Source organism: Ochotona princeps, chromosome 1, assembly GCF_030435755.1.
Source record: "Ochotona princeps isolate mOchPri1 chromosome 1, mOchPri1.hap1, whole genome shotgun sequence".
NCBI classification, from domain to species: domain Eukaryota; kingdom Metazoa; phylum Chordata; class Mammalia; order Lagomorpha; family Ochotonidae; genus Ochotona; species Ochotona princeps.
Window position 1 is genome coordinate 163,788,748 of NC_080832.1, and position 27,982 is coordinate 163,816,729.

At 49.5% G+C, this 27,982-nt stretch overlaps 1 protein-coding gene and 1 pseudogene across 5 annotated transcripts; one reads left to right on the forward strand and one right to left on the reverse strand.

Moving 5' to 3' along the window:
• Positions 1 to 22,130, reverse strand: SERPINB6 (serpin family B member 6). 5 transcript variants are annotated; one of them, XM_004596490.3, is made up of 7 exons: positions 21,895 to 22,130; positions 8,835 to 9,009; positions 7,052 to 7,204; positions 5,362 to 5,479; positions 4,096 to 4,238; positions 1,086 to 1,241; positions 1 to 555 (listed from the first exon to the last, which is right to left on the reverse strand). In XM_004596490.3, exons 2-7 carry the CDS (start codon positions 8,997 to 8,999, stop codon positions 151 to 153), a joined length of 1,140 nt encoding a protein of 379 aa, XP_004596547.2. In that variant the 5' UTR covers positions 9,000 to 9,009; positions 21,895 to 22,130; the 3' UTR covers positions 1 to 150. The 5 variants fall into 5 exon arrangements, with proteins under 5 accessions (XP_004596547.2, XP_012785632.2, XP_012785633.2 ...); XM_012930178.2 differs by lacking the exon at positions 21,895 to 22,130 and adding an exon at positions 21,770 to 21,890; XM_012930179.2 differs by lacking the exon at positions 21,895 to 22,130 and adding an exon at positions 21,610 to 21,720.
• On the forward strand, positions 21,867 to 26,458 carry LOC101525708 (pumilio homolog 2-like; annotated as a pseudogene).
• The last annotated feature ends 1,524 nt before the right edge of the window (positions 26,459 to 27,982 follow it).

The window sequence follows — 27,982 nt, forward strand, 5'->3', positions numbered from 1 at the left end:
TGGGACTGCACGAAAGGCCTTTATTTTTAGACCATCACCAGCATAAAGATAAGGTCACTTGGGGCACAGGCACATTGTGGAGTGTTGGGAAAAATGGGTTGGGGAGCAGCGAGGGGAAGCAGAAAGCTGTGTGCAGCAACGACCCTCCCTTCACGGAGAGGAGAAGCGGCCGCAGAAGAGAATCGCGTTGGTCTTGCTGTGCTGGATAAAGAAGAGGAAGGGGTGGTCGGCGCGGAACTGGTTGGGGATTCTCGCACACCTCAGCATCATGATGCCGGCGGTGGCAGCCGCAGCCTCCGTGCCCTCCTCGTTGACCTCCACGAAGGACTTGTGCAAGACCTTGGACAGGTGCAGGCTTCCTTTGGAGGACATTCCAGAGAAGTCTGCGCTGCCCTCCTCGAAGGCGTCCGTCATACCCAGGCGGCGCAGAACGTCTTCCATGTCGTAATCCTCCTCCAGTTTAAACCGAGGCAGGTACACGTCCACCTCCTCTTCGTCCATCCTGTCTGACTTGGTCCATTCCACAAATCTCTCATAGGTGAGTTCTTTTTCCACCTGGAAGAGAGTTGGCGATTCTAAGTCCTGGGGCAGATGTGGGGCACAGGGCCCAGTGCGACAGTGGGCCTGATGCTCTACAGCGGAGACATGGTGGGCAGTGGTGTTGCCGTGAGGCCAGACCCACAGCTCTCCTTCTCTTTTATAACCCTGCCTTTCAAATCAATAAGTAGAAGATTGGGAGCCAGCCTTGTGGCATTGCGGGTAAAGTTTCCACTTGCAACACCAGCATCCCGTCTGGGCACTGGTTCGGGTCTTGGCTGTTCTGCTTCTGATCCTGCTATACGGTGCTTGGGAAAGCAGAGGTGGGCCCCTGGCACCTGTGTGGTAGACCCAGATGGACACCCTGGCTCCTGGCTTTTCTAACTATTTGGAGAGTGAGCAAGCAGGTGGAAGCCCTCTTTGCCTCTCTCTGTTTCGCTCTCTGTAACTCTGCCGCCCCAGGACGCCAGCTTGGCTCCGCCCCAGGACGCCAGCTTGGCTCCGCCCCAGGACGCCAGCTTGGCTCCCTCCGCTGGCCTTCCCGTTACCTCTTTGAGGTCCATGTGCTCATCTGGAAGCATGATGAGCATCTGCAGCTCCTTGCCCACATAAGGGAGCATCAGAATTCTGGTGAATATCTCGCCTACGTAGGTAATTTTAAAAGTCGACTTTCTAAACATCATCTGCACAGGTTTCTCTTCATTCTGTAAAGGAAGTAGACAGATGTGAAATTCAAACCAGACCCAGCAGGTACACCGGATAAATCTAACAGAACAACATCTACTACACTAAGGTGTGAACAAACCAACAGCAATCTAGAATGATCTAGGCAATCTAGGCAAAATTCACACATTACCACACACACACACAGCCTGCATTTGATACAGGTGTATCCCTAGCCAGAGTGCGGATGGCCCAAGACAGTGGCCACTCCCCTCCCCCAATCCTCTTGTGTTCCACTCTCCACCCCGACTCCTCCCGAGTCCCAGCTTTCTGGAGTTTCTACAGTGTCTTGAGACAGACACAAGCAAAGCACTGTGCATTCTCAAGTTCCCTGCTAGAGCACAGCACTCAGCGTGAAGTGGAATAACCCAATATGCTTCGACTGTGGCTCTGTCTTTGCTTTGCAACTCCCCTGAATTAGCCCTCGGCAGCAATGACCTCCTTGTCCTTGCTGGACCAGCTAGCACCATATTTTCTCTACAACCAGCAAAGAGCTCTGTGGGCCGCACGGTGACTGTCACTCAGCTCTACCACTGTAGGATGCAACGCATAAGCAAATTAGCATGGCTGCATTCCAGTTCCACTTTACTTAAAAACATAGACAAGCAGGCTGGCCTGGACTCCAGCAACAGCTGTCACCTACTATTCTGCCTTGGGCAGTTTGGCCCTGCACCTGTCCAGTTCCCCCTCTCTTCTCATAGAAAAGAATCTGGTCTTAGTAACTGGATGCTTCATTGCATATATAACTATGTAGGCAAAGTCCATTTCATTGAGAAATGAAGAAAATCCATGTCTGTACACATCCTTCCCCAACCCTGGGCTGGCACAGTTAACAGTGGCAGCCCCATCTCTGGCTTTCTCAACCACAGAGACAAGACGGCAAAGCAGGATAGAACTGGTGTCTCAACAGCCTGGCTCCTCTGCCACACTGGGCCTGCCTCATCCACCCCAGACCTGCTGGCGACAGAAGTGACCTGGGTTTTCTGTTACAGTCATGTAAAGTCCCAGTACACATCCTGGATTAATTTTAAGGAGAATTCCTCTCCCCCCCCCGCCCCCCGGGGAAAAGAGGATAGCTGGTTTTAAAATAAAATTTAGAAGAAAGTATATTTTTTGAGAAAATGGAAGGTTCACATTCAAGTCGGCCTGGAAGATTTAACTTGGGGTCAGTGATTAATAACACATTTTCATTAGTTGATCTGCTTTTGTATATGGACAAAGAGAATAAACTACTCAAGATGCCACTATCCCACACCAGAGTGTCTGGGTTTGAGTCCCGTCTCTGCTGTGGAATGCAGCTTCCTGTTAATATGTGCCCTGGGAGGTAGCAGTGACGGCTCAAGCACTTGGGTCCCGCCATCCATGTGCGAGACCTAAACTGACCTTCAGGCTTAAACCAGTCCCAGTTACTTTAGGCCTTCGAAGGGTGAACTAGCAGAGAGAAGATCTCTCTCTGCCGAAAGAAAAAAGAAAAGAAAAGAAAAGAAAAGAAAAGAAAAGAAAAGAAAAGAAAAGAAAAGAAAAGAAAAGAAAAGAAAAGAAAAGAAAAGAAAAGAAAAGAAAAGAAAAAAGAAAAGAAAAGAAAAGAAGGGAAGGGAAAGGAAAGGAAAGGAAAGGAAAGGAAAGGAAGAGGAGAGGAAAGGAGAGGAGAGAAAAGAAAAGAAAAAAGAGAGAAAGAAGTAAGACAAACGAGTTTCAACAGAAGCCAAAATGGCTTGGATGCCATTTGAGCTGAGAGCATCCCGCATCAGTGCGCCTAGGTTTGAGTCCCAGCTCTGCCTTTGATTCCAGCTTCCTGCTAATGTGCCCCAGGGAGGCAGGAGGGGATGCCGTCAGTACTTCTGTCGCTGCCAGCCGTGTTTAAGACTCATCTGGAAGCATGATTGACCATCTGCAGCTCCTTGCAGATGGACTGAATGCTGGGCTCCTGGATTTGGCTTAGACCAGCCCTAGCTGCCTCCAGCTTTTGTAGGCAGCAAACCAATGAACATGTCTGAACATGTGAATGAACCAGAATGTGTCTGTCGAATAAGTATGGATGAAAATAAATTGTAACGTGTTTAAAAAGCATCAATTGGATTGGACAATCAAAAGCCGAGGGCCATCAGCAAGGAACACACGCAAAGCTGGGGGTGGCTGAGCTCAACCTCTCCTTTGTGCACTTGTGTTTGGACAACAGTATATATTCCTATTGTCCTGCCTCTCCTGGCTGAAGACCACCTGCTGGCTCCGCGTTTGCCAAGTGCCAGTCACATGCCAGCCATTCCCATGACAGCCCCCTGGCAGTCTGCATCCATGTGGCAGGTCCAGGGGAGGTGGGCAACCCATTCGTTCCACGACACAGCCTCCTGGAGACCAGGCAGGACTTGGGTAAAGGGTGCCGGATACCAGACCCCAAAGAGGACTATCCGAGGGCATCTGGGGGGAGAGAGTGCTGGACAGCTGCTGGTGGAAACAGACAGCAATGGGCAGGATCCCCCACAAAGAGCTTTGCACACAGTATACCACGGTTCCGGAACTGTATCCGGAATGTTCCAAAAAGCCAGGAAGGATGTCAGTTAATCGTGGGAGTGACACCATGAGATCAGCCCCACAGACAGAACCTGCTGCCACAGCACGCGACAGCCTAGGCACCTGCAGCCGAGAAGGCAGCCACGTTGGATGATACACCAAAGGGAATACGGGTGACAGGAAGGCCCCCTGGGAGCTGGGCTCCCGGGGCAGTCTAGCACTCAGGTTACTCGGTCAGGTTACTTGAGGTTCTTGCATATTTCAGAACCCGAAGGGCAGCACAGGACCTCGGCTGAGCTGTTCCTGTTACCCCGCAGTATTCACCTTGCTGACTTTAAAGGGTCTCTCCTGGGTACTCTCTTTGTCAAACTGTTTTTCCCAGTTTCCTTTGAAGTAGATGGCGTTCACCAGAACCAGCTTACTGGATGAGTTCACTGAATTTGGTGACAGCAACTCTGTGATCTTATCTGAAAGGGAGAATTAAACAATCAGTCAGCTGAAAAGTTTACTGATCTGTCTGCAGGCATGACATTTACAAGGTGCGGTCTCTTTGAACAGTCAAGTCCATGGATAAAGGAGTTTGCTGTCCCCTAGATGCAACAGCATATCTGTCTTTGTAAACACAACAGTTGTGATAACAGAAGAAACATTTGGGCCAGGCACGGTGGCCTAGCGGCTAAAGTCCCCACCTTGGACGCGCCAGGATCCCATATGGGCACCAGTTCTAATCCCGGCTGCCCCGCTTCCCATCCAGCTCCCTGCTTGTGGCCTGGGAAAGCAGTTGAGGACGGCCCAAAGCCTTGGGACCCTGCACCTGCATGGGAGACCCAGAAGAGCTCCTGGTTCCTGGCTTCAGCCCGGCCCTGTTCTAGCTGTTTTGTCTACTTGGGAAGTGAACCAAAGCATGGAAAATCCCTATCTCACCATCTAACCCTGCACTTCAAAGAAGAGGAATCTTATCAAATAAGAGGAACTTCTTAAAAAGAGAAAAAAAATTTTTTTCCTTAGGAAACCTTTAGTAAGAGTCAGAGGAAGATGAGTTTGACCAGGTATCTTATGAAAATGCATAAAAGTGAGTGCAAGGAGCCAGCGCTGTGGTACTGCAGGTAAAGACATCGCCTGTGGTCTGGCACCCAAACAGGCACTGGCCCAAGCCCTGCTGCTCGGCCTCCGATTCAGCTAAAGGGCCTGGGGGATGGCTCCAACTCCAGCACCCTGTGGGAGACCCGGGTGACGCTCCTGGCTCCTGGCTTCATAGCAGCTCCAGGCCTCTCTGTTTCTGTCTCTCCCTGTAACTCTGCCTTTCAAATAAGGAAATAAATCTTTCAAAACAAAACAAAAACTCCGGGGGCCGAGCCACACCCCAACATGCGACAGCCGGAGCTCCGCCATGGGAATCTTTATGCTGCTTGTGCAAAGACAACGTGTGGATCGCTCCAGAAGAAAAGTGCAGAGTGCAGACTGATGAGAGCGGAAAGCTAAAGAGCGTGGCCCGGGGACTGCACTTCCTTAGCGGGTTTGCAGGAGCACCACCCCTCCCGGTCCAGCCGAGCCCCTCTGCCGGCTGCGAAGGAGGAGCAGTCCGCCCACCTTCTGTCGTCTTGGCTACCCAGCTGTTGATGTGTTTCCTGCACTCCTCCGAGGCGGCCAGGAAGTCCAGCTCTTCCAGCTCTGCTTGGTAGAACTTGCGGCAGGAATCTTTGAATGCCTGGGACACAGACAACCGGCTTAGTCACCTGGCTACAAAAATCGCCAACGCCGATTCCCTCCTTTATGATCCCAAGGCACAAAGTCAATAAACACTCTAGGATTTATCCATGTAATTTCTACAGAAGCAGGGAGAATTAACCTAAACCCCAGCTTCTTGGTTTTCGGCTACACTTCATCTTTTTAAGTTTTCTTTTTAATTATTGTTTTCCATGATACAGTTTCGTAGGTAAAGGGATTCCCCCTCCCCCTTCTTTTCCTCTCTTCCCTCTCGCCCCATATTATCATAGTACCATAGTCTGCTAGTAACAATTGCAAGGTTAACATTCTGTTATTTAAGAATTAATGCCTGGGGGCCTGGCACAGTGACCTAGCAGCTAGAGTCCTTGTCTTGAACGCACCAGGATCCCATATGGGCGCCAGTTCTAATCCCAGCAGACCATATGGGATCCCATCCTGCTCTGGGATGGCCTGGGAAAACAGTTGAGGACGGCCCAAAGCCTAGGGACCCTGCACCCATGTGGGAGATCTGGAGGAGTTCCTGGCTCCTGGCTCCGGATCGGTGCAGCACCGGCCATTGTGGTCACTTGGGGAGTGAATCATCGGACGGAAGATCTTCCTCTCTGTCTCTCCTCCTCTCTGTATATCTGAGTTTGTAATGGAAATAAATAAATCTTTTAAAAAAAAACAAAAAAAAGAATTAATGCCTGCACCATGGCATTGCAGGTATGGGGAAGAGTAGAAAATCATATTGTCAAGGTATATTTAACTATCTCACTGGGAGTCCTCCATTTATTGAGGAGTAGAGATACCTACTGCAACGTACCCTTACTTCCTGATATGCTAGACTCCACCGCACACTTCATCTATGAGAGTACATGCACGTACGTGTTCACCTGTGTATCTGTTTTGCATTTTGCATGAAGGTTGCTTTAGATCACAAACATATGGTATGTGTTCTCCTGGGGACTGGCTTACTTCACTGAGTATCATGGTCCTCAGCATAAACTGGTCACAACCCAGAACCCTCAGGAGTTGCTGTTCCCTTGAAGGGAATGGCTGGGGATCTGGAAGGTAACTGGGCCCAGGATGCAGGAACCGCGGGGTGTGGCCTCTTGACCAAGCCTGGCCACACTGTCTGGAGCTGAGCTGATCTGAAGCTAAGAGCCAGGAGCTTCTTCCAGGTGACCTACATGACTGCAGAGGCCCAAGGGCTTGAGCTATACTCTACTGCTCTCACAGGCCATAGGCAGGGAGCTGGATCAGAAGTAGAGCAGCTGAGACACAAACTGGCACCCATACGGGATGCTGGCACTGCAGGTGGAGGATTAGCCAGCAAAAGGATTACACTGGTCGCCATAAAAATAAATCTTGAAGAAAACTGACCATTGGACACCTGCGTTGGCTGCTTTATTTGCACAGCCAAAACGTGCTCACAAGTGACCTAAGAAATTTGTTGTTTATGTCATGCAAAGCAACCCAACAGCTCGTGAGCAGAGACCCAGCTGGACTGTCTGCGTCCACACTACCCCGCCATCACCTCACTCAGTGCAAACCAGCAAGGACAACTTACTGCAAGGAATTCCCAAGTCTGCTCCCCAAAGAGTCGGTTGGCCGTTCGAAGCAGGTACTGCGTATCGGGCCTGTTCACCTCACTGAGAAGTGACTGGAAACCCTGGTGGACATCACCAGCTCCGCCACCCTGCGTTTTAGTTAAAGAAAGTGCCTGCAATCCAAGACACAATGAAAACACACAATTTCAGAAGATGGAAACTCAGCCTCACAAGCATGCAGATGGACATTCTGTTCAACTGGTACAGGTGAAGGCCCATCAACTACAGTAGCCTGGTGTCTGCCAAGCTCCCTGCCTGGGCCCTGTCAGCCCTGGGAAACATGACCTTCCTCGGTCCAGGCTTGTCGGGCTCACGACTGGCGGCTGGGCTGCAAACAAAACTGCCAGGCAGACCACAAATGTGTGACGCGGGGGCTGCAGGCTGCCCTGCGCTTGGGTCTGGGCTGGCTCTGGCCGGCAGAACTCAGCAGACACGATGCTATTCCACATCTGGACTTTTTAAAACAGCTGCCAAACCTGCTCTCTTGTGCCTCAGCCACCATGGTGGAGGGAAGCCAAGTGACCCGGCCACAGGGTCCCCAAGATGGTCCCAGTCCAAGGAGAGACCTGCTTGGAAGAGAACGAAGGTGCCACACTTGAGAGAAGCTTCCTCGGATTCCCTTCCCAGCTGCCTGCTGAAATGGGCAGTTAGCCCAGCTGGCAACATGTTGAGCAGAACTGCCTGGCAGAGCCACAGATTCAGGATAAAAAAAAAAAAATCCACCATTATTTACAGGCACTAAGCTTTGGGAGGATTTGTCTTACAGCAACAGGTGGTAGAGATCTGCCAAGATTAAAAAAAAAAAAAAAGAGCTTTTGAAACTAAGACATGGGGCTCTGGCTTTTCACCCAGTGACTCAGTGTGTCTGCGCCACCGCCTGCTGAGGGCCAACCTGTGCCCCTCCAACTCCCCACGTTAGGAGTCCTACTCCTTAGGGCTAGGGTAAGAGATCATTAAGTTAGAGTTAGATCTAATTTACTCCAACTGGGGCCCTTATAAGGAAAAGAGCAAGGACCCAGACAGGCAGAAGAGGCCAGTTCCGGGAGCAGGAAAGAGGTCTCTGGAGCAACCAACCCTGCCAACACCGTCACCATGGACTTCAGGCAGCACTGTGAGACAGACGTGCCAGGGGCCTAAGACCCCCAGCCAGTGGTGCTTGTTCCACAGCACGTGCACAGACCCCCCCACTTCCCAAGGGACCATGCACTATAGTTGTCTCTGATGGTCTCATTGTTACATGTCAGGTCTGAGGCAGACCACCCCTCTAGTTCATGACAGTCCTGTTCTAAGACTCCCAGCCCAAGTCTGACCCCAGGAAGAAACGTGACTTCAGGGTTTGGGGAGGCAAGGAGGGCTGGGGACCATTAGGATCCAGAAGGCCGACAGTGGGGGACAGGGGTAGCCTTTATAAGCCATACCTTTTAGTGTTTGAGTCCCAGTCTAACAGAGGTGACAATCCCCAGAATATCAGAGGACTCATCAACCTGAGACGCACAACTCTTACAAACTCAGATCACGTGGTGATGAAATTACCCACTCCTCTGAGTCAGACACACTATCTCTGTCCCCAGGGGACAGGAGTAAGTAGTATGTCCTTCCTGGTCAGCTCTCCACCCCTGCCCTATGGCCCTGTGATGTCAACCCACAGTTGCCGTCAAGAGCAATCCCCTTAGGATTTGAAAATATGGAGGATGTGACTGACACCCAATGGCATTTCCTGTTGCACTCCATGACGTTCGGTACCTGGACCATCTGAGCTGCCGTGTTTCCCTTTGCCCCCATCAGGACCATGGCCAAGGTTGCGGAGATGCTCATGGGCGAGAAAAACACATTCTTGCCGCTGTCTTCACCCAGTGTTTTCAAGAGGGTTAGGGCGAAGGTACTGTTTGCTTCCGAGAGCGCCTCCATGATGGCAAGCCTGAAACAACATCCCCACCAATCAGCAGCAGGTAGAGACGACTCTGTCTCCACCCTCACAATACTCACCTTGATGCTGGGGCTGCAAGCAGATGGAGCACACACAATCATTTCGTGTGCTTCCAGTTGTAAGTGGAAAAAGAAAAAGCAGAAGAGTTATCTTTGGAGATGATCCTGTCCTGTGGGGACTTGCATGCACACTTGCCTGGATACACACGGAGAGAGCGTGGGAGGAGAGGACCTTCCTGGTTCTTGCCTCATATCTGAATTCTCTGGTATGTTCTAGTGTATTCTGGACATTGATTTTTATCATTCTAAGCTCATTCAAAATGACTGATTCTCTCATTTCTCCCATAATTTTTTTAAAGATTTTTATTTGAAAGGTAGTGTCACAGAGAGAGAGAGAGAGAGAGACAGACAGAGAGAAAGATCTTCCATCCGCTGGTTCACTCCCCAAGTGGCCACAATGGTGAAGCCGAGCTGGTCCAAAGCCAGGAGCTTCTTCTGGGTCTCCCACATGGGTGCAGGGGCCCAAGGCTTGAGCCGCCCTGCACTGCTTTCCCTGGCCATAAGCAGGGAGCTGGCTTGCAAGTGGAGCAGCCAGGATTCAAACCAGCGCCTATATGGGATGCCAACACTGCAGACAGAAGCTGACAACAAGCCCCATTTCACAATGTTTTTATAAAGTGGAAGAAAAGATCCCATATGGGGGTAACCAGAAGCCCGATAATTCAAGGGGTTGGCATTGTGGCTAGCTCTAATTGGGCCACTGCCTGCGATGCCAGTGCCCCACATGGGAGGCTGTTCGCTCCCAGTTGTTCTACTTCCTGTCCAGCTCCCTGCTAATGCCCCTGGGAAAGCAGTGGAGGACGGCCCAAGTGCTTGGGCCCCTGGCACCCACATGGGAGACCTGTGTGTAGCTCCTGACTCTTAGCTTTGGCCTCACCCAGATCTGACTGTTGCAGCCATTTGCAAAGTGAACCATCCAATGGAAAATCTGTCTCTCGAATTCTTCCTTTCAAATAAGTGATTAAAAAAAGAAGAAAATTCATACCACACAGTAGGTGTGGAACAGCCTTACAAAGAGCACCCTCTGCCCCTCAGTTCTCCTAGGAAACTGGGGTCTGTGGGAAAGCCCAAATGGGAGGCCATGCTCTGAGGAACCACCACCCTGGCCTTCCCGCGTCCTGGGCACTGAGGCCACCTGGCTGCGAGTCCCCCATGACCCCACCTCGTCTCCTAGCAGCCTGGGTGACCCAGGCACAGAGGTCAGGTGTCCATAGCCCCTGTCGAGAAGGTTCCAGGAAGCCAGCGGGGGCTCCAGGGTGGAGATGAGCTGTCTTGTGCGGAACCAGACTCACAAACAGTGACAGGGCAACAGGTCTGCAGACACCTGTTATCAGCTCCCCACTTTACAACGGGAAATGAAAAGCCCACACAGGCAAAGTGACGGAGTTCAGCTAAGGAGCAGACAGGCTAACTGGGGCCCAAGGAGCTGGCTTCTCAAGCACTCCTCAAGCAGAGCCTGAAGGAATGAGGGGAGAGAAAAGGAGATGGGAGGCAAGAGGAGGAGGGAAGAAAGAAGGGCCTCATCAAGCTACTACCTGGGCACCTGCACCCCATCTGAGAGTGCTGGTCCGAGTCCCCGCAACTCCACAGTTCCAGTCCAGCATCTCGTTGTGCCAGAGAGGCAGCTGCTAATGGTCCACATCCTTGGATTTCCCATCCACTACTCAGCAAGCGATTGGGAGTGCCTTAGAATATCTGTATTCCCACTTACATGGGAGACCCAGCCTGGCCTAACCCTGGCTGTCACAGACATTTGGTAAACTCCTAGATGGAAGCTCTCTCTGTCACTCTGCCTTTCAAATAAATAAGGTTTCTGCTTTGTTTTGTTTTGTTTTGCTTTTGGGTGATTTCTGTCTGTTTGGTTTTGCTTCTAAGAAAATCCCAGTCACACAGGAACCCTGAACATACGGCAGAAGAAGCTGGCAGTGCCCATGGCTGTGGAAACAGCTCTGCCTGTTCCAACGTGCCACATCAACATTTGCCAAATTCCTGTGTCCCCTGTGAAAAATACTGCCACCTAAGACCTTCCCAGTGACTCCCCGAGCAGTGGGTGGGAACCCGCAGGGCAATAGGAGAGGGCGGCAAGAATGGGAACCTCCTACAGTGGACACCCAACCGAAGGGCCTGCCAAGAGAGCCATCAAGTACCAGGTCCCCACAGGGGTGGCCGTGCCCGTCTGCCTGAGGGTCCCAGAGAAGCCCAAGTGCTAATCCCCAAAACCCATCCATGTGTCCCGGAATGCCAAAGGGGACTTGGCAACTGAGATCCACACTGTTCAAACAGGAGATTGTTCTGGATCATTCCACAGACCTCTAAACTCAATGACAGATTTTCTTGTCACATGAGGGGATCAAGCAGGCAAAAGGAACATCACAGGGAGGTGTGCCCTGGACAAAATATGCTATTCAGGAATAGCCAAATGTTAAACTCCGGAACGACAGGCACACCCCAGGAGACTGGGCAAAGAGGGGAGTCCATGCAAACAGCTCTGAGCAAAGTCCGTGGATCAGAGGGGCTCACGGCAAGAGCGGGCAGGTGTTCGGTGGTGGAGACAGCTGCACTTGGCCATCTATCCTGACCCCGGTGCCTTGTCTTATCTGAAACACAACAGGGAACAGTCCTCTGATAGGACAGGCTCTGATAGCTCTGTTTGCAAGGGGTGTGGGCACAACAGCCCCTTCTTTATGGCCCACTCTGACTCCATTTTGACCAGGGATTTGCACATTTCCTCTGGGAGCAGAGATCCACACAGCCCAAGGAAGGCAGGGTGAAGAATGAAGCTAGATGACTGTGCTGACTGTGAAGAGGACGGAAATTATCCCAACTACAGTGCTACACGTGGGGCTCTTGGGGAGTGGTTAGGATGGGCGTCCTCAGGTGGGAAGCTTCACTGTAACAGCGGGAGACATCAGCAGACGCACATGCACGTGTGCTGCGTCTCGCCAGGTGATGTTCTGTGACCGTCAGCACAGGAGAGCTCCTGAACCCACTCCCCACGAGCTCCTCTTCTTTATAAGGCACCCCAGCCTCAGGTGTTTCGTTATAGTAACTAAAGACAACGGAGCCTCGAAGAATGCAGCTATTCCCAACTGGAAAAAGGCCCAGAAAGATTCTCTTTTAGAAGCAGCCGGGCCCTGCTGATGCCCTATTAGGGCGTCAGAGCATCAGTGAGACTGTAGACATCTGGCCTCCCACAGGCTCAGACCATCAACATGTGTTGTCCTATACCACTGAGTGTGCAATCACTTGTTACAGCCACCGCTACAGGAAACTCACAATATAAATTAACATACCTGTGTCAGTCTTACTAAATATTTTGCTTAACTGCTTTTTGTTCATTATAAAGATCAGGCGGCACTCAGGGTGCTCCCAGCTTGCCAAGACTTTCCATGCACATCTGAGATGACTCATGGTTAATCAACGTATAATTGAACAGACATGTTACTAAAGTTCTTCTGGATCCTTTGATGAGTGAAAAGCAACTCGAGAATTTTGCAGAGTCGTGGAAATATCAGTACAAAGGTAGCCATGACATGAACCAAAGCTAAATCATACCTACCGTGGTCCTTTAGCCTCTTAGTCAGCTACCTGTTCATCGGCTTTCGGGAATCACTGGGTAAAACCATGAAACTGGAATGCAGAATTGAGAAGAGAAGTGGCATCCCAAAGCGAGATGCGCCGTACTGCCCATGTGCGACTCAAATGTCTGCCGACTCCTGGCTATGCTGGGTCTTTGGGGATGTACATGACATAGTCCCTGTGATGGTTCACTTCGCACAGAGAAGCTGCCAGGCTCCTCAGCAAACAGAGAAAGGACAAGGCTGTTGCCAGTGCAGCTGACCCAGCATGAAGTCCTTCCAGCCAAGGTCCAGGACCGGGAACCACCAGCACTCATCTCCCCCTCAAATGCTGAACAATCCTCAATTCCAAAGGAACTGTCATGCCAACCAAGGCCATTAATGGAGCTCTTTGTCTCCAGGAAGGCCCTAAAGTTGCTAGTTTTAGGTGCTTCGTTTCTGGTAATAACCTCGGAGAAGACCGAGCTGTCCTCCTCTCCCCGCCTAGACACAGCTGTCAGGTGAGCACATCTGGCCAGCTCATAGTACACCCTCTGGGGCAGAAACCAGGGTATAATAACTTCATCATCATGTCAGAAGGAATTCATGCTGCAAGACCTGATTTCTGGGCTGAATCCCCTCCCAGCATGAGGAAGGGACCACACCTGGTAACCCTTCCCTTGTATCTCTCACTTCCAGTAATCATTAACATCAAGTGCAGAACAAAGAGCAAAAATTGTAGCTCAGTGGTCAAAGCCCACAATGAGTTCGGGAATAACGTTCCACCTTCCTGTAGGGAGTGGCTGCTGATAGCCACAGAAAATAGAATGATATCTATGTCCTGTACAAAAAAAGTTAAAAAATAACTATATCACAAAGAATTCAGTGACAACATGGGGGTGTAGCCAAGGGACACAGGATAATCTATGAGTGGGAGTCAATTAGCACACCGAGTAGCCCACTCCTGGGAAAGGTCCTTGAATCAGAAAGAGAATGAGGCTTCTCCTCCGGAAGGCAAGAACCACCCACTGGGGCAGCAGTCATAGAGGACAGCTGCCGGCCGGTGCCGGTGGCCTGCGGTCACGGCTCTGGCCAAGGAAAATGCAACTCGGGAAACCTAAGAAGGGAAAGTATCAGAAAGAAGACAACATGAACCTGGTTAGCAAACCATGCGACTGCCAGGATGAATCAGTGGAATGCCCTGAAAAACTGCTCAGGGATGACAATAAAACAAGGCCCAGATAAAGTTAAAACTGCACAAAGGACACCAGCACACTTACAAAAGGAAACATAACCAAAGGAGAGAAAAAGCATTATATAAAAAAGCTTGAACTTCAGAGAAAATAACAAATATCAATTTTCTGGACATATAATGCACTACACATTACATTAGCACTTTTTTTTGAAAGATTTTACAAACCTGCGGGGTAGGCGCTGTCAACACCTACATTTAAAATGTGTGTGTGTGTGTGTGTTTGAAAGGTTTTGAGAGAAATACGGAGAGCAGAGAGATCTTCCATGTACTGGTTCACTCCTCAAATGGCCACAACAGCCAGAGCTGGACTGGTCCAAAGCTAGGAGCTTCACCCAGGTCTCCTATGTGGGTGCAGGTGCCCAAGCACTTCAGCCATCTTCCACTGCTTCCCAGGCACATTAACGGGGACTGGAAGTAGAGCAGCTGGGACTTACGGGGTGCTGTCACAGGCAGCAGCTTTAACAGCATGGCCCCCAACACCTGCACTTTACAAGCAAAGCAACTAAGCCTTAACTATCCAGGCTGTTTTGTCTCTACAGGTCACGCACCTGAGAAGTGGCAAAGTCAGGGCCAGAGACCAGATCTGTCTGCCTATCGCTTAGTGGCTGTGACACACAGACCTTCCTTTAAGACGAGTGAGAGGAAGTAAATGAAACATGAACTTCACAAATACAAAACCCACTCATTTCCAGCACTGGCTAAAGGACCAACATCCCTTCGTGTATAGGCCAATCATACTGTGAACTGGAATGTTACTGCTTCCTGAGTAGACCTGGGAATTATATACGAAATACAAGTAAGATACAAGAATGTAGGAACAGGCATTAGCCCGGTGGTTACAATGCCCACATTCCCCATGGGAATTGCCTGGGTGCAGTCCCAGCCCTGCCCCGGCCCCGCGTTCCTGCTGCTGTGGCAGGCAGTGCGCCTGGGTGCAGTCCCAGCCCTGCCCCGGCCCCGCGTTCCTGCTGCTGTGGCAGGCAGTGCGCCTGGGTGCAGTCCCAGCCCTGCCCCGGCCCCGCGTTCCTGCTGCTGCGGCAGGCAGTGCGCCTGGGTCCCAGCCACCTGGACTTTATTCCCAGCATGGGAAGTGAACCAGCAGATGAGTTGAGTATCTCTCTCTCTCCCTTAAATAAATGAATAAGGAATAAATGAGAAATGAAGAAAGAAAGATGCCATGGAGACATCCACTACATGTGAATATATATCTATATATTTATATATAGATATATATCTATATATTTATATATATATATATAGATATATAAAAAACCCTCGGCCTGTAAGAACTTAACTGAAGATAAAATTCTCAGTTACTAAACAAAACACTATGCAAAAAAACTATGGCCACAGAAAATATTCAAATGCCAACAACAAGAATAAGTCACATTCTGTCATTCATGAAAGAGTATTCCCAGAAGCATTCATTTTTAAAAACCACAGTGATATGAGAGAAATGTACAGAATTTCATAGCAAGAGAGAAATATAAAATGATAGTGCAATTTAATCTCACTTATGTAATTTGGAAAGAAAGACAGATGTAAGTCTAATTAATAGTCAGAATGCAAAAACATACGACATACTAACTACCTATTAATGTCCCTAGGTAATTTTAATTTGTGCTTTTTTTTCAAGATTTTCACATTTTTCTATAACACACTGTCCAAAACAATCACTTGCAACGCCTTTCTCCTCTGGTGTTTCACTTCTGCGTCTAAATACTGCGTGTAGTCTACGGCCATAACGCCCTGAAAGCACCCAATCTGGTCTAAATACTGCGTGTAGTCTACGGCCATAACACCCTGAAAGCACCCATCTGGTCTAAATACTGCGTGTAGTCTACGGCCATAACACCCCGAAAGCACCCAATCTGGTCTAAATGCTACGTGTATGCTGCTTCAGCCTTCTCGGCATTGAACTGCCGACCACTGAGCTAATTTGGGGTTCTATGCTGCTCCCCTCTTGCTTCTGCAGGAATCCCCTGGCTCTGTAACTGTAAGTGCTCAGCTAATAACTCCATCTCTCCTAAAATTTCCAAACACGCTTAAAGACACAGAAAACAGTAAAGTGATTTTAAAACATTTCTACACTGTATTTAATCTAACCAAAGGAACTAATATTGCATACTTAATTTATATTTGGTGTATCCCTAAATGCCTTTGCTACAGTAATAGGACTGCTCACTCTAATGATTTCCTGAGGTTAATCTAAACCGTCCCTCTTCATAGAAATAAGAGGGTGGTGCTACCTGATTCACAGTCACTGTCCCACCCCAGCTGCAGATAAGCGCCTTTGACAGGATGGGCAATTTCTAAGCTTCAACTGGGATGTTATAAAGCCTTGGCCCAACACCAAGTTTCAGTTCCTTGTAGCCTAGCATGTTAAAATGAAATATAAGAGTTTTTCTCCATCTGACTTGCAGAGTTCTGAATTCTATCAAGTAGGTTAACACTGAGCCTTAATTTTAGGAGTCTAAATTGGGTTTGTGGAACTCTGAGGCTTGTCGACAAAGCGACCAGAAAGAACCACATTTACACAGTAATCCTAGATGCAATGCAAGCGTTGTTGGATTCCTTTGTGCCCTTTTATTTATTACTTTGAAAGGGAGAAACAAGGAGATCTCCCTTCTATCGTTTCCTTCCCAAATGCCAGCGCTGGCCACACTATACCACGCTATGCCAGGCGATGCCAGGAGTCTGGAACAGGGACCCAAGTACTGGAGCCATCATGTGCTCTTACCCACGTGTGTGTGTTTTGGGGAGCAGGATATGGAATGGAGATAGCATGCAAGTGCAGACCTCGAGCATGGGAAGTGGGTATCCTTACCGCTAGGCCGACACCGACCCTGCTGGGGCCTTGTGAAAGCTCATCTCGCTTGCCTTACCTGAACCGATCAATGAACTCGGACTTTTTACGAATAGTTCAGCACACTGATGCTTGCTTTCTTCTAGTGCCCGAGCCGTCTTAACATGGCGAGGGGGATTCTCCACAAACCGCCCACTTTTTCTCCAGATAACGGTCTCAAATACTTGCTTTATGGCAACAATTGGGATGGATAGGCTCAATGAAGCTGTTTTTTTAGAACAAAGACATCAGCCTTATGATTTCTTTTAATGAAGGAGAGTTTAAAAAAACTCAATAGCAGATGAGTTTCGGTACTATCTGAAAATACTGCCATCATCATTGGGCACATCAGGGGTAAAACTAGGGTAGAAGCTGCCCATGTATCATGCTATATACATCAGGTAGCAGTTTCAAGGTCTGATGAACCAGCTCTCCTAAAGCAGGCCTTGACCCAGAGGCGCTCCTCTGGGCTACAGCTACACCACGCATCTGTCTCCACACACAGGTGCTACTTTGCCAGTGCCAGCAGCCACATGATCCGCCACCACAGTGCCACTGTGGACCCACTGCTCTGAGGTGCGTGGCACAGCTGCCTCTTCTAAGATACCCCTTTGCCACTGACCTAAATGTTGAAGCCTGCTACCTCGTCTTCCAGTGTCCCGTCTTGTGATGGAACAAATTGTCCCCTTTCTACGGCAGATATGCCATGCACCCTACTCTTCTGAAGCCTCTGAAATACCATCCCCAACCCCTGATTTCAGAAACGTTCCAGGGGCATCTTCTCTGGGGCCCCAGTTTCTTCATTCTGCCAGGCATCGGCTGCCCTCTCAGTCCAGCAGCGTCAGACAATCCCCTTGTCCATCAAAGTGACCCTTTGTCCTTTTCCTGTGCTTCCGAGTAGTCAGGCGCATCCGGGACTTTTCCAACCTTCTTCCTTGCAGGCCACAAACAGAACATGCCCTTCTCTCCGCTCGCCCCTCCAGAGACCCAGACTACAGAGTTCCACTTGTTAGAAGTCTGGCCTCCGATTTACTTCCTCTGCTTGCATCTTCCACCACGGTGACATTCTGTTCTAGTTTCCGGAAAATGGTTGTGACTTTCCCTTCCAAATGTTCTACTGATCTGGGGCATCTTCTCAGTGAGCGTAGTTTCAGTCTGCAAGGAGTCTTGTGTCTCCCACATGCCTCCTTCACAGTGTTGGCTTGTGCACCCTACAGGATGTCAGTGTCACTTCCACTGGGTCGACTTCTGCACCCTGCATTGTCTTCGTCACAGTGGTTGGTGTTTGCTTTTCTATCTGTTCATCTCTGTCTTCCATACCTAGGTTTCCCAGAACTACCTGACGACCCCTGGGTGTCAGCCCACATTTAAGAAAATACAAGGGTCCAGGGTAGTGGCTTGATTGGCTAATACTCCCCCTTCAAATGCCGGGATCTCATATGGGCGCCAGTTTGTGTCCTGGCTGCTCCACTTCCCCTCCAGCTCCCTGCCTGTGGCCTGGGAAAGCAGCAGAGGATAGCCCAAAGCCTTGGGATTCTGCAGCTGCGTGGGAGACAAGTGAAAGAAGCTCGTGGCTCCTGGCTTCAGATTGATTCAGCTCTGATTGTGGCCTCTGGAAATGAACCTGCAAATGAAGGTTCTCTCTCTCCTCTCTGTAGATCTGCCTTTCTAGAAGGGGAAGAAGAGGAGGAAGAGGAAGAAAAAGAAGAAGAGGAAGAGAAGAAACAAAATACAAAACACTGGTGTGGGGCCCGGTGCGGTGGCCTAGCGGCTAAAGTCCTCGCCTTGCACACGCCGGGATCCCACATGGGCAATGGTTCTAATCCCAGCTGCCCCACTTCCCATCCAGCTTCCCACTTGTGGCCTGGGAAAGCAGTCAAGGATGGCCCAAGACCTTGGCACCCTGCACCCACGTGGGAGACCTGGAAGAAGCTCCTGGCTCCTGGCATTGGATCGGCGCAGCACCAGCCAATGCGGTCAGTTGGGGAGTGAATCATCAGACGGAAATTCTTCCTGTCTCTCCTCCTCTCTGTATATCTGACTTTGCAAATACAAATAAATAAATATTTAAAAAGAAGAAAAACACTAGTGCAAATTCAGGTGTGTGCAGGACACGTCAGTCGGGTACTTCCTTGCAGTGCACCAGGGGTCAGGGGTCAGCACGGGAGGGCACTGGAAGCAGGTGGATGGTCATGGGGGGGGGCTCCCACTGCTCCACCACCCCCTCATTTCAGCCCTGCCAGCTCCTACCAGGATGTTTTTCCTCTGTGCATACTAAACACCCTTCTCTAAACATTTTCCTCTCCCTACCCGAAAAATCTGGCGTCCTTCATCTTCCGCTTGTCCTTGTGATTTAAAAGGCTCCTGGACCAGTGCCTTATGTAGGAGAGAAAGTCATTAAACACAAACAGGGACAACTGTGTAAACCATTTGGTGATTAGAACAACATTTGAATACTAAAAGCTGTATTTCTTCAGTTATCTTGTCCCTCTTTAAATTGCAGAATACATGCCCCTGCATGGAGCAAAGTTTATTGCAACTTGCTTTTGAAAGTAACTGGTCACTAAATAGAATCATAATGCAATTTTCACTTTCTCTTTACAATAAAATATAAATCCTAACAATCACTTATGAAAAGATCAAAGAGGTACGAATCCCAAACAGGATTAAAAACATTAAAGTGTACTGCTCACTGAGAATGAAGCCAGAGCCATTCACTCAGTGAGCGTCTCGGACGCGACCTCAGTGCCTAGCCGTGTACCTGCTTCTGCAGCTGCTGTAAATAACACAGCCAAGTGCCTTTACATATATAAATTCACATATTTATAAATATATACCCAGGGGAAAACTCAAGGTATATTCCTGAATTATTTAGTGCTTTAAAAACAGCATTTCTGGGGTTGGTGTGATGGCTCAGTGGCTGATCCTCTACCTGAAAACGCCGGCATCCACATGGGTACAGGTTTGAGTCCTGGCCGCTTCATTTCCCATCCAGCTCCCTGCCTGTGGCCTGGGAAAGCAGTACAAGATGGCCCAAAGCCTTGGGGCCCTGCACCCATGTAGGAGACCTAGAAGAAGCTTCTGGCTTTGGATCGGCTCGGTTCTGGCCATTGTGGCCTTTTAGGGAGTGACTCAGCAGATGGAAGATCTTTCTGTCTTTCCTCTCCGTAAATCTGCCTTTCCAATTAAAAAAAATCAACAGTTTCTTTTAAAAATAAAAAACAATATTTATCAAGGACTGTGATACAAACGTTTTATTAATGAACGATTTCGTGAGATTCTGAAGCACATTTCCCCTAGGACCTTCTGCCCCGACAGCATCACCAGGAACAGTGTGGAGGTCATGTTCACCACTGATGAAGTCGTCATGCTTTTCAAGGGGTCACTACTTAATAGTGCCTCTCCACTTCTTCAGTTACAGATGCCTTCACCTCCCAGACAAGCTGATCACACAGAGATTGGCTTCATGGCCACGTGTGTCCCTGCTGTGTCCTCACCCTGGTCATCTCGTGGAGGCTACCTGAGGGGGTGTCTGGGGCTACACGCGCGAGTGTCCGTGTGGGTAACTGTTCGGCACATATGTAAGAGGAGGAACTACGCATGAATTTCCTTTTTCTGAAGCCTCCCAGGTCCAGCAAGCTGTGAAATCGATGGCATGGGGACCATGGGATCATGAGATCACACACATACAGAGAGGAATCCTGATTCTGCAGTCCTAACTTTCACTATACAGTTACCAGTCCAAGTTAACTGTAACATCGTTGAGTTATAATAGAACATCTTGGGCTATAATTGGCCTTACACAATTTTTAAAAATTGAGTTTGCGTGGCCAATGGTCGACCACCATGCATCTGTCCTGTGCGGTGGCGCGAGTCACGGGGTGCAGTGACTCAGGGGTGACAAGGAAACACTGGCCCCTACACACTGCCATTAGCCGTCACACCTTAACCACAGGGTGGGATTCCCGGCAACAGCATCGCACCTGCTCCTGCAGGGCCTGAACTTACACAGGGCTCGGAGTCCTAAACAGCGTAGGCCAAACCTGACCCAGCTGCCCTCCAGCCTGGACGTCCCAGACAACATACGAAGATTCATCTCCCACGCTTGCGCTTTCCAAAGTTCAGCATTAAGGGACAGGGGTGGGGGTGGGGGGGCGAGGCGGGGGGGTAGGTGTGGGGGGTATGGAAAGGAGGAAGAAACTTCAATAGAAACTTCAAGTTACACCCAAAACCCAGATAGGGTGGACATTTCTTCCAGGTCCTTTCAGCCTGGAAAATACCAACTCTTGGCTCACTTCGCCTGCGGTGAGTTAAGACAGACACACACTCACATATATACATATGTGCATATGCACTTATGTTTGCACATACACAAAACCTCAGAGCTGCTAAGGAGAGATCTGCAATGACTCTCACGGCTTATCTGCGCAGACCTGAGGGATTCACCTGTATACTGAGGGGAGGTAACACCGACCCCCTTCGCCTCTCTCTACCTGCAGCTCCCCGGGGTCCCCAACGCCCGACCTCACGAGCCCACGCCCATCCCTCTGGGTCGCGGGGTGGGAGCGGTCGCCTGCAGCCAGGAGCGGCCAGAGCTTTGGGGCTGAAAGGCGGGCGTTACCCACCATCGCTGGGTGGGCAGGGGGCCACCTGCGGCAGTGGGGTGGGCGGGGGTCGCTGAGGGGCCGGCGGGGATCACCTGTGGCCCAAGAGCCAGGCGCAGCAGCCCTGAAGACTCGACGCCGCCCCCATCCCGCGCTGCTGGGCTGGCCGCCGTTTCCCTGGCGCGCCAGGGCTGGCCCTGCACGCCCCAGATCCGGGCGGTTCTCGGCGTCACGGGGCCCCGGCCCGCAGGCCAAACAAACACAAACTCACCCGCGGCCGCCACAGGGCTCCAGGAGGGAACCCGAGCCGGGACGCGCTCGCCCAGCCCCCGCCCCACGCACGGGCCTGCCCGGGGTCACGGCTGTGCGCGGTGGTCACGCCCCGCTTCCCGGCGCGCCCAGATAGACCCCCGCGTCCCAGGCCCACGCACTTGGCCCAACGTCGGTGCAGCCCTGCTGGGCCTCCCGGTCCATCCCGCGGCGCTGTCCGGGAGTTGGAGCGGACAACCGACCCTCGCGCGCGCTCCCATGGCGGCCCCACACACAGGCACCTTACCCGCAGAGTCCCCGCGACAACGGCCGGCAGAGCAGGACCGCGCAGCGGCGAGGAGGCCTCAGAACCGCCCTAGAGCCTCAAATACCGGCGGGGCAGGCCTGCGGGCGGAGCCGGGGAAGCCAGCCAGGGAGCCGCCCGCCCCGGAGCAGCCCTCGCCCAGGGCGGGGCAGGAAGGGCGGCAGGAGGCCGAGGCTCCAGGTGAGCGCAGGTACGCGTGGGTCCCCGCAACCCCTGCCCGCCGCTGCGCCTCTGCAGCACCCGCCCAGCCAGCGGCACCAGCAGGGAGGGGAGCCGGAAGTTTTCCAGCAGGAGGCTCCTGAGAGCCCGCCTCTTCCCACCCTCCCAAGATTCGAAGGCGCCTTGGAGATCTGTCCTCGGGGATCATACATGTACCAGATCCCGGTACAGGGGCTTACACTGGGCAGTGAGAGCAGAAATTGAAAAGGAGCGAGGGCCGCACAGGACCTCTGTGTCCACACACTCCAGGAATGAGTCCTCAGGGTACTTTACAAACGAGTGGGAAAACCCAGGCTTTAAAATGAGTTCAAGGGTCAGCGACTCCTGTGGGGCCGGGCTCAAGCCCCAGCTACACCATTCCCCATCCAACTCCCTGTACGGAAGACAGTCTTCAGGCTTGGCCCCTGCGACATCATGGGAGACCCTGAGGAGCCTCCTGGACAAGCCCTGGCCATTGCAGCCATTTGGAAAGTGAACCAGGCAGTGCAAGTTTCTCTGTAACTCTGCTTTTCAATATGATTTTTTTGTTTGTTTTTTTAAGGATTTATTTTTATTGTGAAGTCAGATATACAGAGAGGAGAGAGAGAGGAAGATCTTCCGTCCGATGGTTTACTCCCCAAGTGGCCACAACGGCCACAGCTGAGCCGATCCAAAGCCAGGAGCAAGGAACTGCTTCCAAGTCTCCCGCACAGGGGCAGGCTGCCAAGGCTTTGGGCCGTCCTTCGTTGCTTTCCCAGGCCACAAGCAGGGAGCTGGAGGGGCCTGTAGGATGTTTAACTGCATTCCTAGCCTGTGTGCAGTGTAGACTTTCCCAGCAAGCCACTCCCAGGTGTGAAACCACTGAAATACACGCGTACATGGGATTCTTCAAGAACATCACAGCATGACTATACATTTCAAATTTTTACCCGCAAAATGTCATCATTTAATCCTATTTTTCGTGGACCTTTTTAAGAAGGAAGGCAGAGTTGCTTTTCAAGCCAAATGGCTTGGCCAGTCTAAAATCAGGAGCTCAGAATTCCAACCAGGTCAGGGTACCCAAGTGGTCGGGCCATCTGCTGCTGCCTTCCCAGGCACATTAGCAGGGAGCTGGTTTGGAAGCAGGGTAGCCAGGATTCAAACTGGAGCTCCAGTAGGGGATATTAGCATTGCAGGTGGCAGCTTAACTGGATCCGCTGTAACCTTGGCCCCAGTTCTGTGAACTTTTTGAAATCCTTCAGTACGTCCTAATTCTTTTCCACCTTTCTCTGAAACAGTAACATTTGATATTCTTTTGATTGTTTTTCTGGGTTGTTCGATCTCAGAAAATAATACCCCAAGGATATGACCTTTGGGGGAGGGGCTTCTGAGCAATTTTATTTAAAGGTAAGCAAAGGCTTTCAAAGAAGGCTCCAAATGAGGGTCCCTGTACCCTTTATTGCTCATTCCGCCACCCCTGTGCACACACGGGCATGCACCGCAGGGAGAAGACTCCCTGGAATGTCCCTTCACTGTGGCGAGTGCGTTAAGCCACAGCCTGCCATGGAGGCCTCCCATACAGGACAGTTCAAGTGCCAGTGACCCCACTTCCAATCCAGCTCCCGGCTAATGTGCCTGGGAAGACAACGGAGGATGACCCAAGTTCTTGGGTCCCTGTACCATTCGGCAGACCCAGAAGGACTTGCTGTCTCCTGGCTTCAGATGGGCCTGGCATTTGCAGCCACTTGGTGACTGCAGCAGTGGGAAGCAGACCTGTCTCTCAACCCTCTCTCTGTAACTCTATCTTCCAAATATTAGACACACACGCACCTGAAAGGAAACACAATCGCCTTCCATTCCCACCCTGCAATCCAATTGTCTCCACAGGTGTTGCACCAACATAAACTTATATTTAATTCCATTTTCCCACAAATTTTTGAGACACATTCTGATATATCCGAGTCTGCTTTTTCATCTCATAATTAGTTCCACTGGTCACACTCTTTTAGAAAGCGTTTGTTTATGTCATAATTACTCCCAGAGGCAGGGATAGAAAGATGCAGCTCCCGTTTCCCTGGCTCATTACCCAGATGCCCACACTGGTGGCAACTGGGTTGGACTGCAGCCGGGCCAAGAGCTCAGTGCACATGTCCCCCATGGGTGCTGGAGACCCAGCAATGGGAACATCACCTGGTTCCTCCCATTGATTCCTCACCTTGGCTATTGTGAACAGGTGCTGCAGGTGGTAGGGCAGGTCCCTTCTTGGCACTGTATCCTCACGTCCTTAGAGCATGTACCCAGGAGTGGGGCTGCTAGGACACATGAACATTCAATTTCCAGTTTTTTAGAGAGGTCTCCCTACTATTTTGCACTGTGATTGTGATAATTTGGTTTCTCACCAATATTTCGTGTTTCTCCTTCTCCGCATCCTCTCCAGCCTTTGATAATTTCTTTTTATTGAAAAAAAAAAGCATGGATTTTTATTGGAAAGGCAGATAAAGAGAAGGAGAGACAGAGAGAAAGATCTTCTATCCACTGATTCACTCCGTAAATGCCCCCAGTGGCTGGATCAGAAGCCAGGAGCTTCTTCCAGGTCCTCCACATGGGTGCAGGGGCCCAAGGCTTTGGGCTGTCTCTGCTGCTCTCCTAGGCCATTGCAGAGAACTGGATGGGGAGTGGACATGAAGCCAGGACATGAATCGGTGCCAATATGAGATGCTGGCACTTGCAAGCAGAGGATTAGACAGCTAAGCTAGCACGTCAGCCTGTGTTATTTTCTTTTTGATAATGCCGTTCTAACAGGGACAAGGCAATATCTCACTGTGGTTTTGATTTAAGTTTCCCTGATGGTTAGCCCTTTGTTTTTTTTTGTTTTTTTTTCAGGTATTTGTGCCTTTTCTGTTTCATCTTCTGAGAACTGTCTGCCTAGGTCCTTTGTCCATTTCCTAACTTGACTGGTTGTTCTGTGACCTTGCAGAGTTTTTTTAGTTCCTGGCACATGCTCATTGTTAATCCTTTGTCAAATATCGAGCTAAAAACTGCAGCAAATGTAATTTAAAACACACATACAATTGAGAGCTTCAGCAACCAACTAGACCAAGAAAAATTTCAGAGTTTGAGGGCAAGATCTCTCATCACATGGATGCTCCTCCAGTTCCCATTTCGGAGGACTGAGAAATGAGAGTGGTCAATAGTTTTCTGCAGCACCTGGGGCAGAAGCAAAATACCCAAGTGCTTCAAGCCCTTCTGGTCTCTTCAGCTCCAGCTGATTCCTCCTTCTCGGCTCTATTGTAACAGGTCTAGCATTGTGCCTTCGGGTCGCAGTTGATTGCTGGAAGATTCCTGAAATAACCACTTCCCTAACGTTCAACCTAGAGGCTTGATTGGACTTAGAGTTAAATTTTTTGCAAGACCAGCATGGTTCTAGGTTTATACAGCAAAAGCTAAAGAGAACTACTCCAGCTGAGTGATAAATGCTATTTAATTAAATTCTACAGGCAGCATATCAATTAATGAAGGATGTTTTGGGCAACTACATTATATAGAAATTTTTTGAGTTTGGGAGTTTGTATCAAAAATTAGCCCTGGCTACTCACATTCTTGGTCATGTTCTACCCCTTGCCCTGCAGATGCATGGCTGCTAGGTTGTTCAGAAAGCCTTAGAATCTATTTCTTCTGACCAGAAGAGTTAAATGGTAAGAGAGCTGGATACTCATGTCCTCAAGTGTGTGAAAGATCATGGAAACCAAGTTGTACAAAAATGCATCGAGTGTGTTCAGCCACAGTCCTTGTAATTTATCCCTGATGCTTTCAAAAGACAGGCATTTGTGCTGTCCACTCATCCTTCCGGCTGCCGAGTGACTCAGCGCACCCTTGAGCACTGCACTGCACCTATCTTAGGAGAGCTGTACCACCACACAGAGCAGCTGGCACAGGACCAGTATGGCAATGATGTTATTCAGCATGTACTGGAACATGGCCGACAAGAGCAAAATTGTTTCTGAAGTCAGGGGGAAGGTCTTAGCCTTGAGTCAACACAACTTTGCCAGCGATGTAGTTGCACAGTGTGTTACTCACGCCTCTCGAGCTGAGAGAGCTTTGCTGGTTGATGAGGCTTGCTGCCAGAAGGCTGGTCCTCACGGTGCCTTGCACATGATGAAGGACCAGGATGCCACCTACCTGGTTCAGAAGATGGTGGATATGCCCGAACCTGCTCAGAGAACGATAATCAGGCACAAGGTTCGACTTCACGTTACTACATTACTCAGATACATGCAGGAGAAACATCCTGGCCAAGCTGAAAAAATACAACTTGAAAAACAGCCCAGATATAGGGCCTATTGGAGAACCACCAAGTGGAAAGCTGTGAAAGAAAAGAGAAAGAAGATCATTTAACCACATGAAGCATTTCTTCTGTGAATTATCAAAATGCAACTCAGCTATGAATCTTCAAAACTTTTTCAACATTTATTTATTCTTATTGAAAAGTCAGATATATGTACATATATATGTATATATATATATATATAGAGAGAGAGAGAGACAGAGACAGAGAGAGAGACAGAGAGAGGAGAGAGAGGAGGATCTTCCGCCTGTTGATTCACTCCCCAAGTTACCACAATGGCCGGAACTCTGCTGGTCCAAAGCCAGGAACCAGGAACCTCTTCCGGGTCTCCCACACGGGTGCAGAGTCCCAAGGCTTTGGGCCGTCCTCAACTGCTTTCCCAGGCCACAAGCAGGGAACTGGATGGGAAGTAGGGCTGCCGGGATTAGAACCGGCACCCATATGGGATCCCGGGGTGTTCAAGACGAGGATTTTAGTGGCTAGGCCACGCTGCCGGGCCTGAATGTTCAAATTTTTTTAATGCAAAGCTATTTATTGACTTCTTTCATCCATTTGCAGATTTTTTTCAGGTTGTTGTGTATATTTGGGGGTGGGGTAATGACTTATGAATTATATTCAGCCCTGAGTGGAAATCTATCAGAACTGCTTACAAAGCAGAGAATGCCTATATATGATGTAACTATCAAAACAAAAGCTGTCATATATTTCGTAAATTTTTAGCTTATAAAGTCACAAAAAATAGTTTTTTTAAAGGAGGAAGTGCAGTACTCTTTCAACAAACTGCCTTGGCACAGCAGGTTTATAAAGCTGTATGTAGGATTATAGTTGTTTCCTTTGCTTGATGCCTTTTATAATGTAACAATCAACTGCATAAATATTATTAATCTTTTAAAAAGAGAAAGTTAAGTTGTATTTCAGTAATTCACAAACTATAATACAAATTAAAACTCAGCGAGTAAAATAAGAATAAAATAATTTGAGATGAAAAGAATTCATTATTTGCAGTGGATACAGTTTCAGTACAAATGCTGCCCGAAGATGTGTCTGGCAGTGTGCAGAAGTATTGTCTATACTTAAATATGTAATTGCTATAAGACTTAGAAAAAAACCAAGATGACACTTTCATCCATTTAAAATGTACACTAAATGAAAAGTCTTAATAACTTTTCAGTTTGGCTTGCAATGAGAGAGAGTGGAAATGTGTGTTTTGTTTTGCTTATTGAAGGACAGAGATGAGTTGAGCATTCTTTTGCTTTTCCATAGTGGACGCAGAAAGTAGGGGCCAGACGTGGAAAGGGCTCATTGAAAAGTGATTTTGATAGCTCGACATTTCAGCGTGATTACATATTCAGATAACTTTTTTTGCTTCCTATAAATATATGCATTGTGTGTGTAGCAACAGATGTAAGTTTGCACTTTGAAAGCAAATCTTGTTTCCATGTTTGTTGTGAAGCCTTGCTGATTTAGTAGTGACGCCTCCCTTGGTTGTGCAGGTGTGCATCTGTGAACCACCCTGTAAATGGAATGGGCTTCACCTCTTTGGAAAAC

Bases quoted from the DNA above. Each gene is read 5' to 3' on its own strand.
- SERPINB6 (XM_058668346.1), bottom strand. From the start codon at position 21,486: ATGGGGGCGGCGTCGAGTCTTCAGGGCTGCTGCGCCTGGCTCTTGGGC. The intron at 5,480-7,051 runs GTAAGTTGTCCT...TCTGTGTCCCAG, and splicing joins AGACTTGGGAATTCCTTGCA to GCATTCAAAGATTCCTGCCG. The intron at 1,242-4,095 runs GTGAATACTGCG...CTTCCTTTACAG, and splicing joins GACCCTTTAAAGTCAGCAAG to AATGAAGAGAAACCTGTGCA.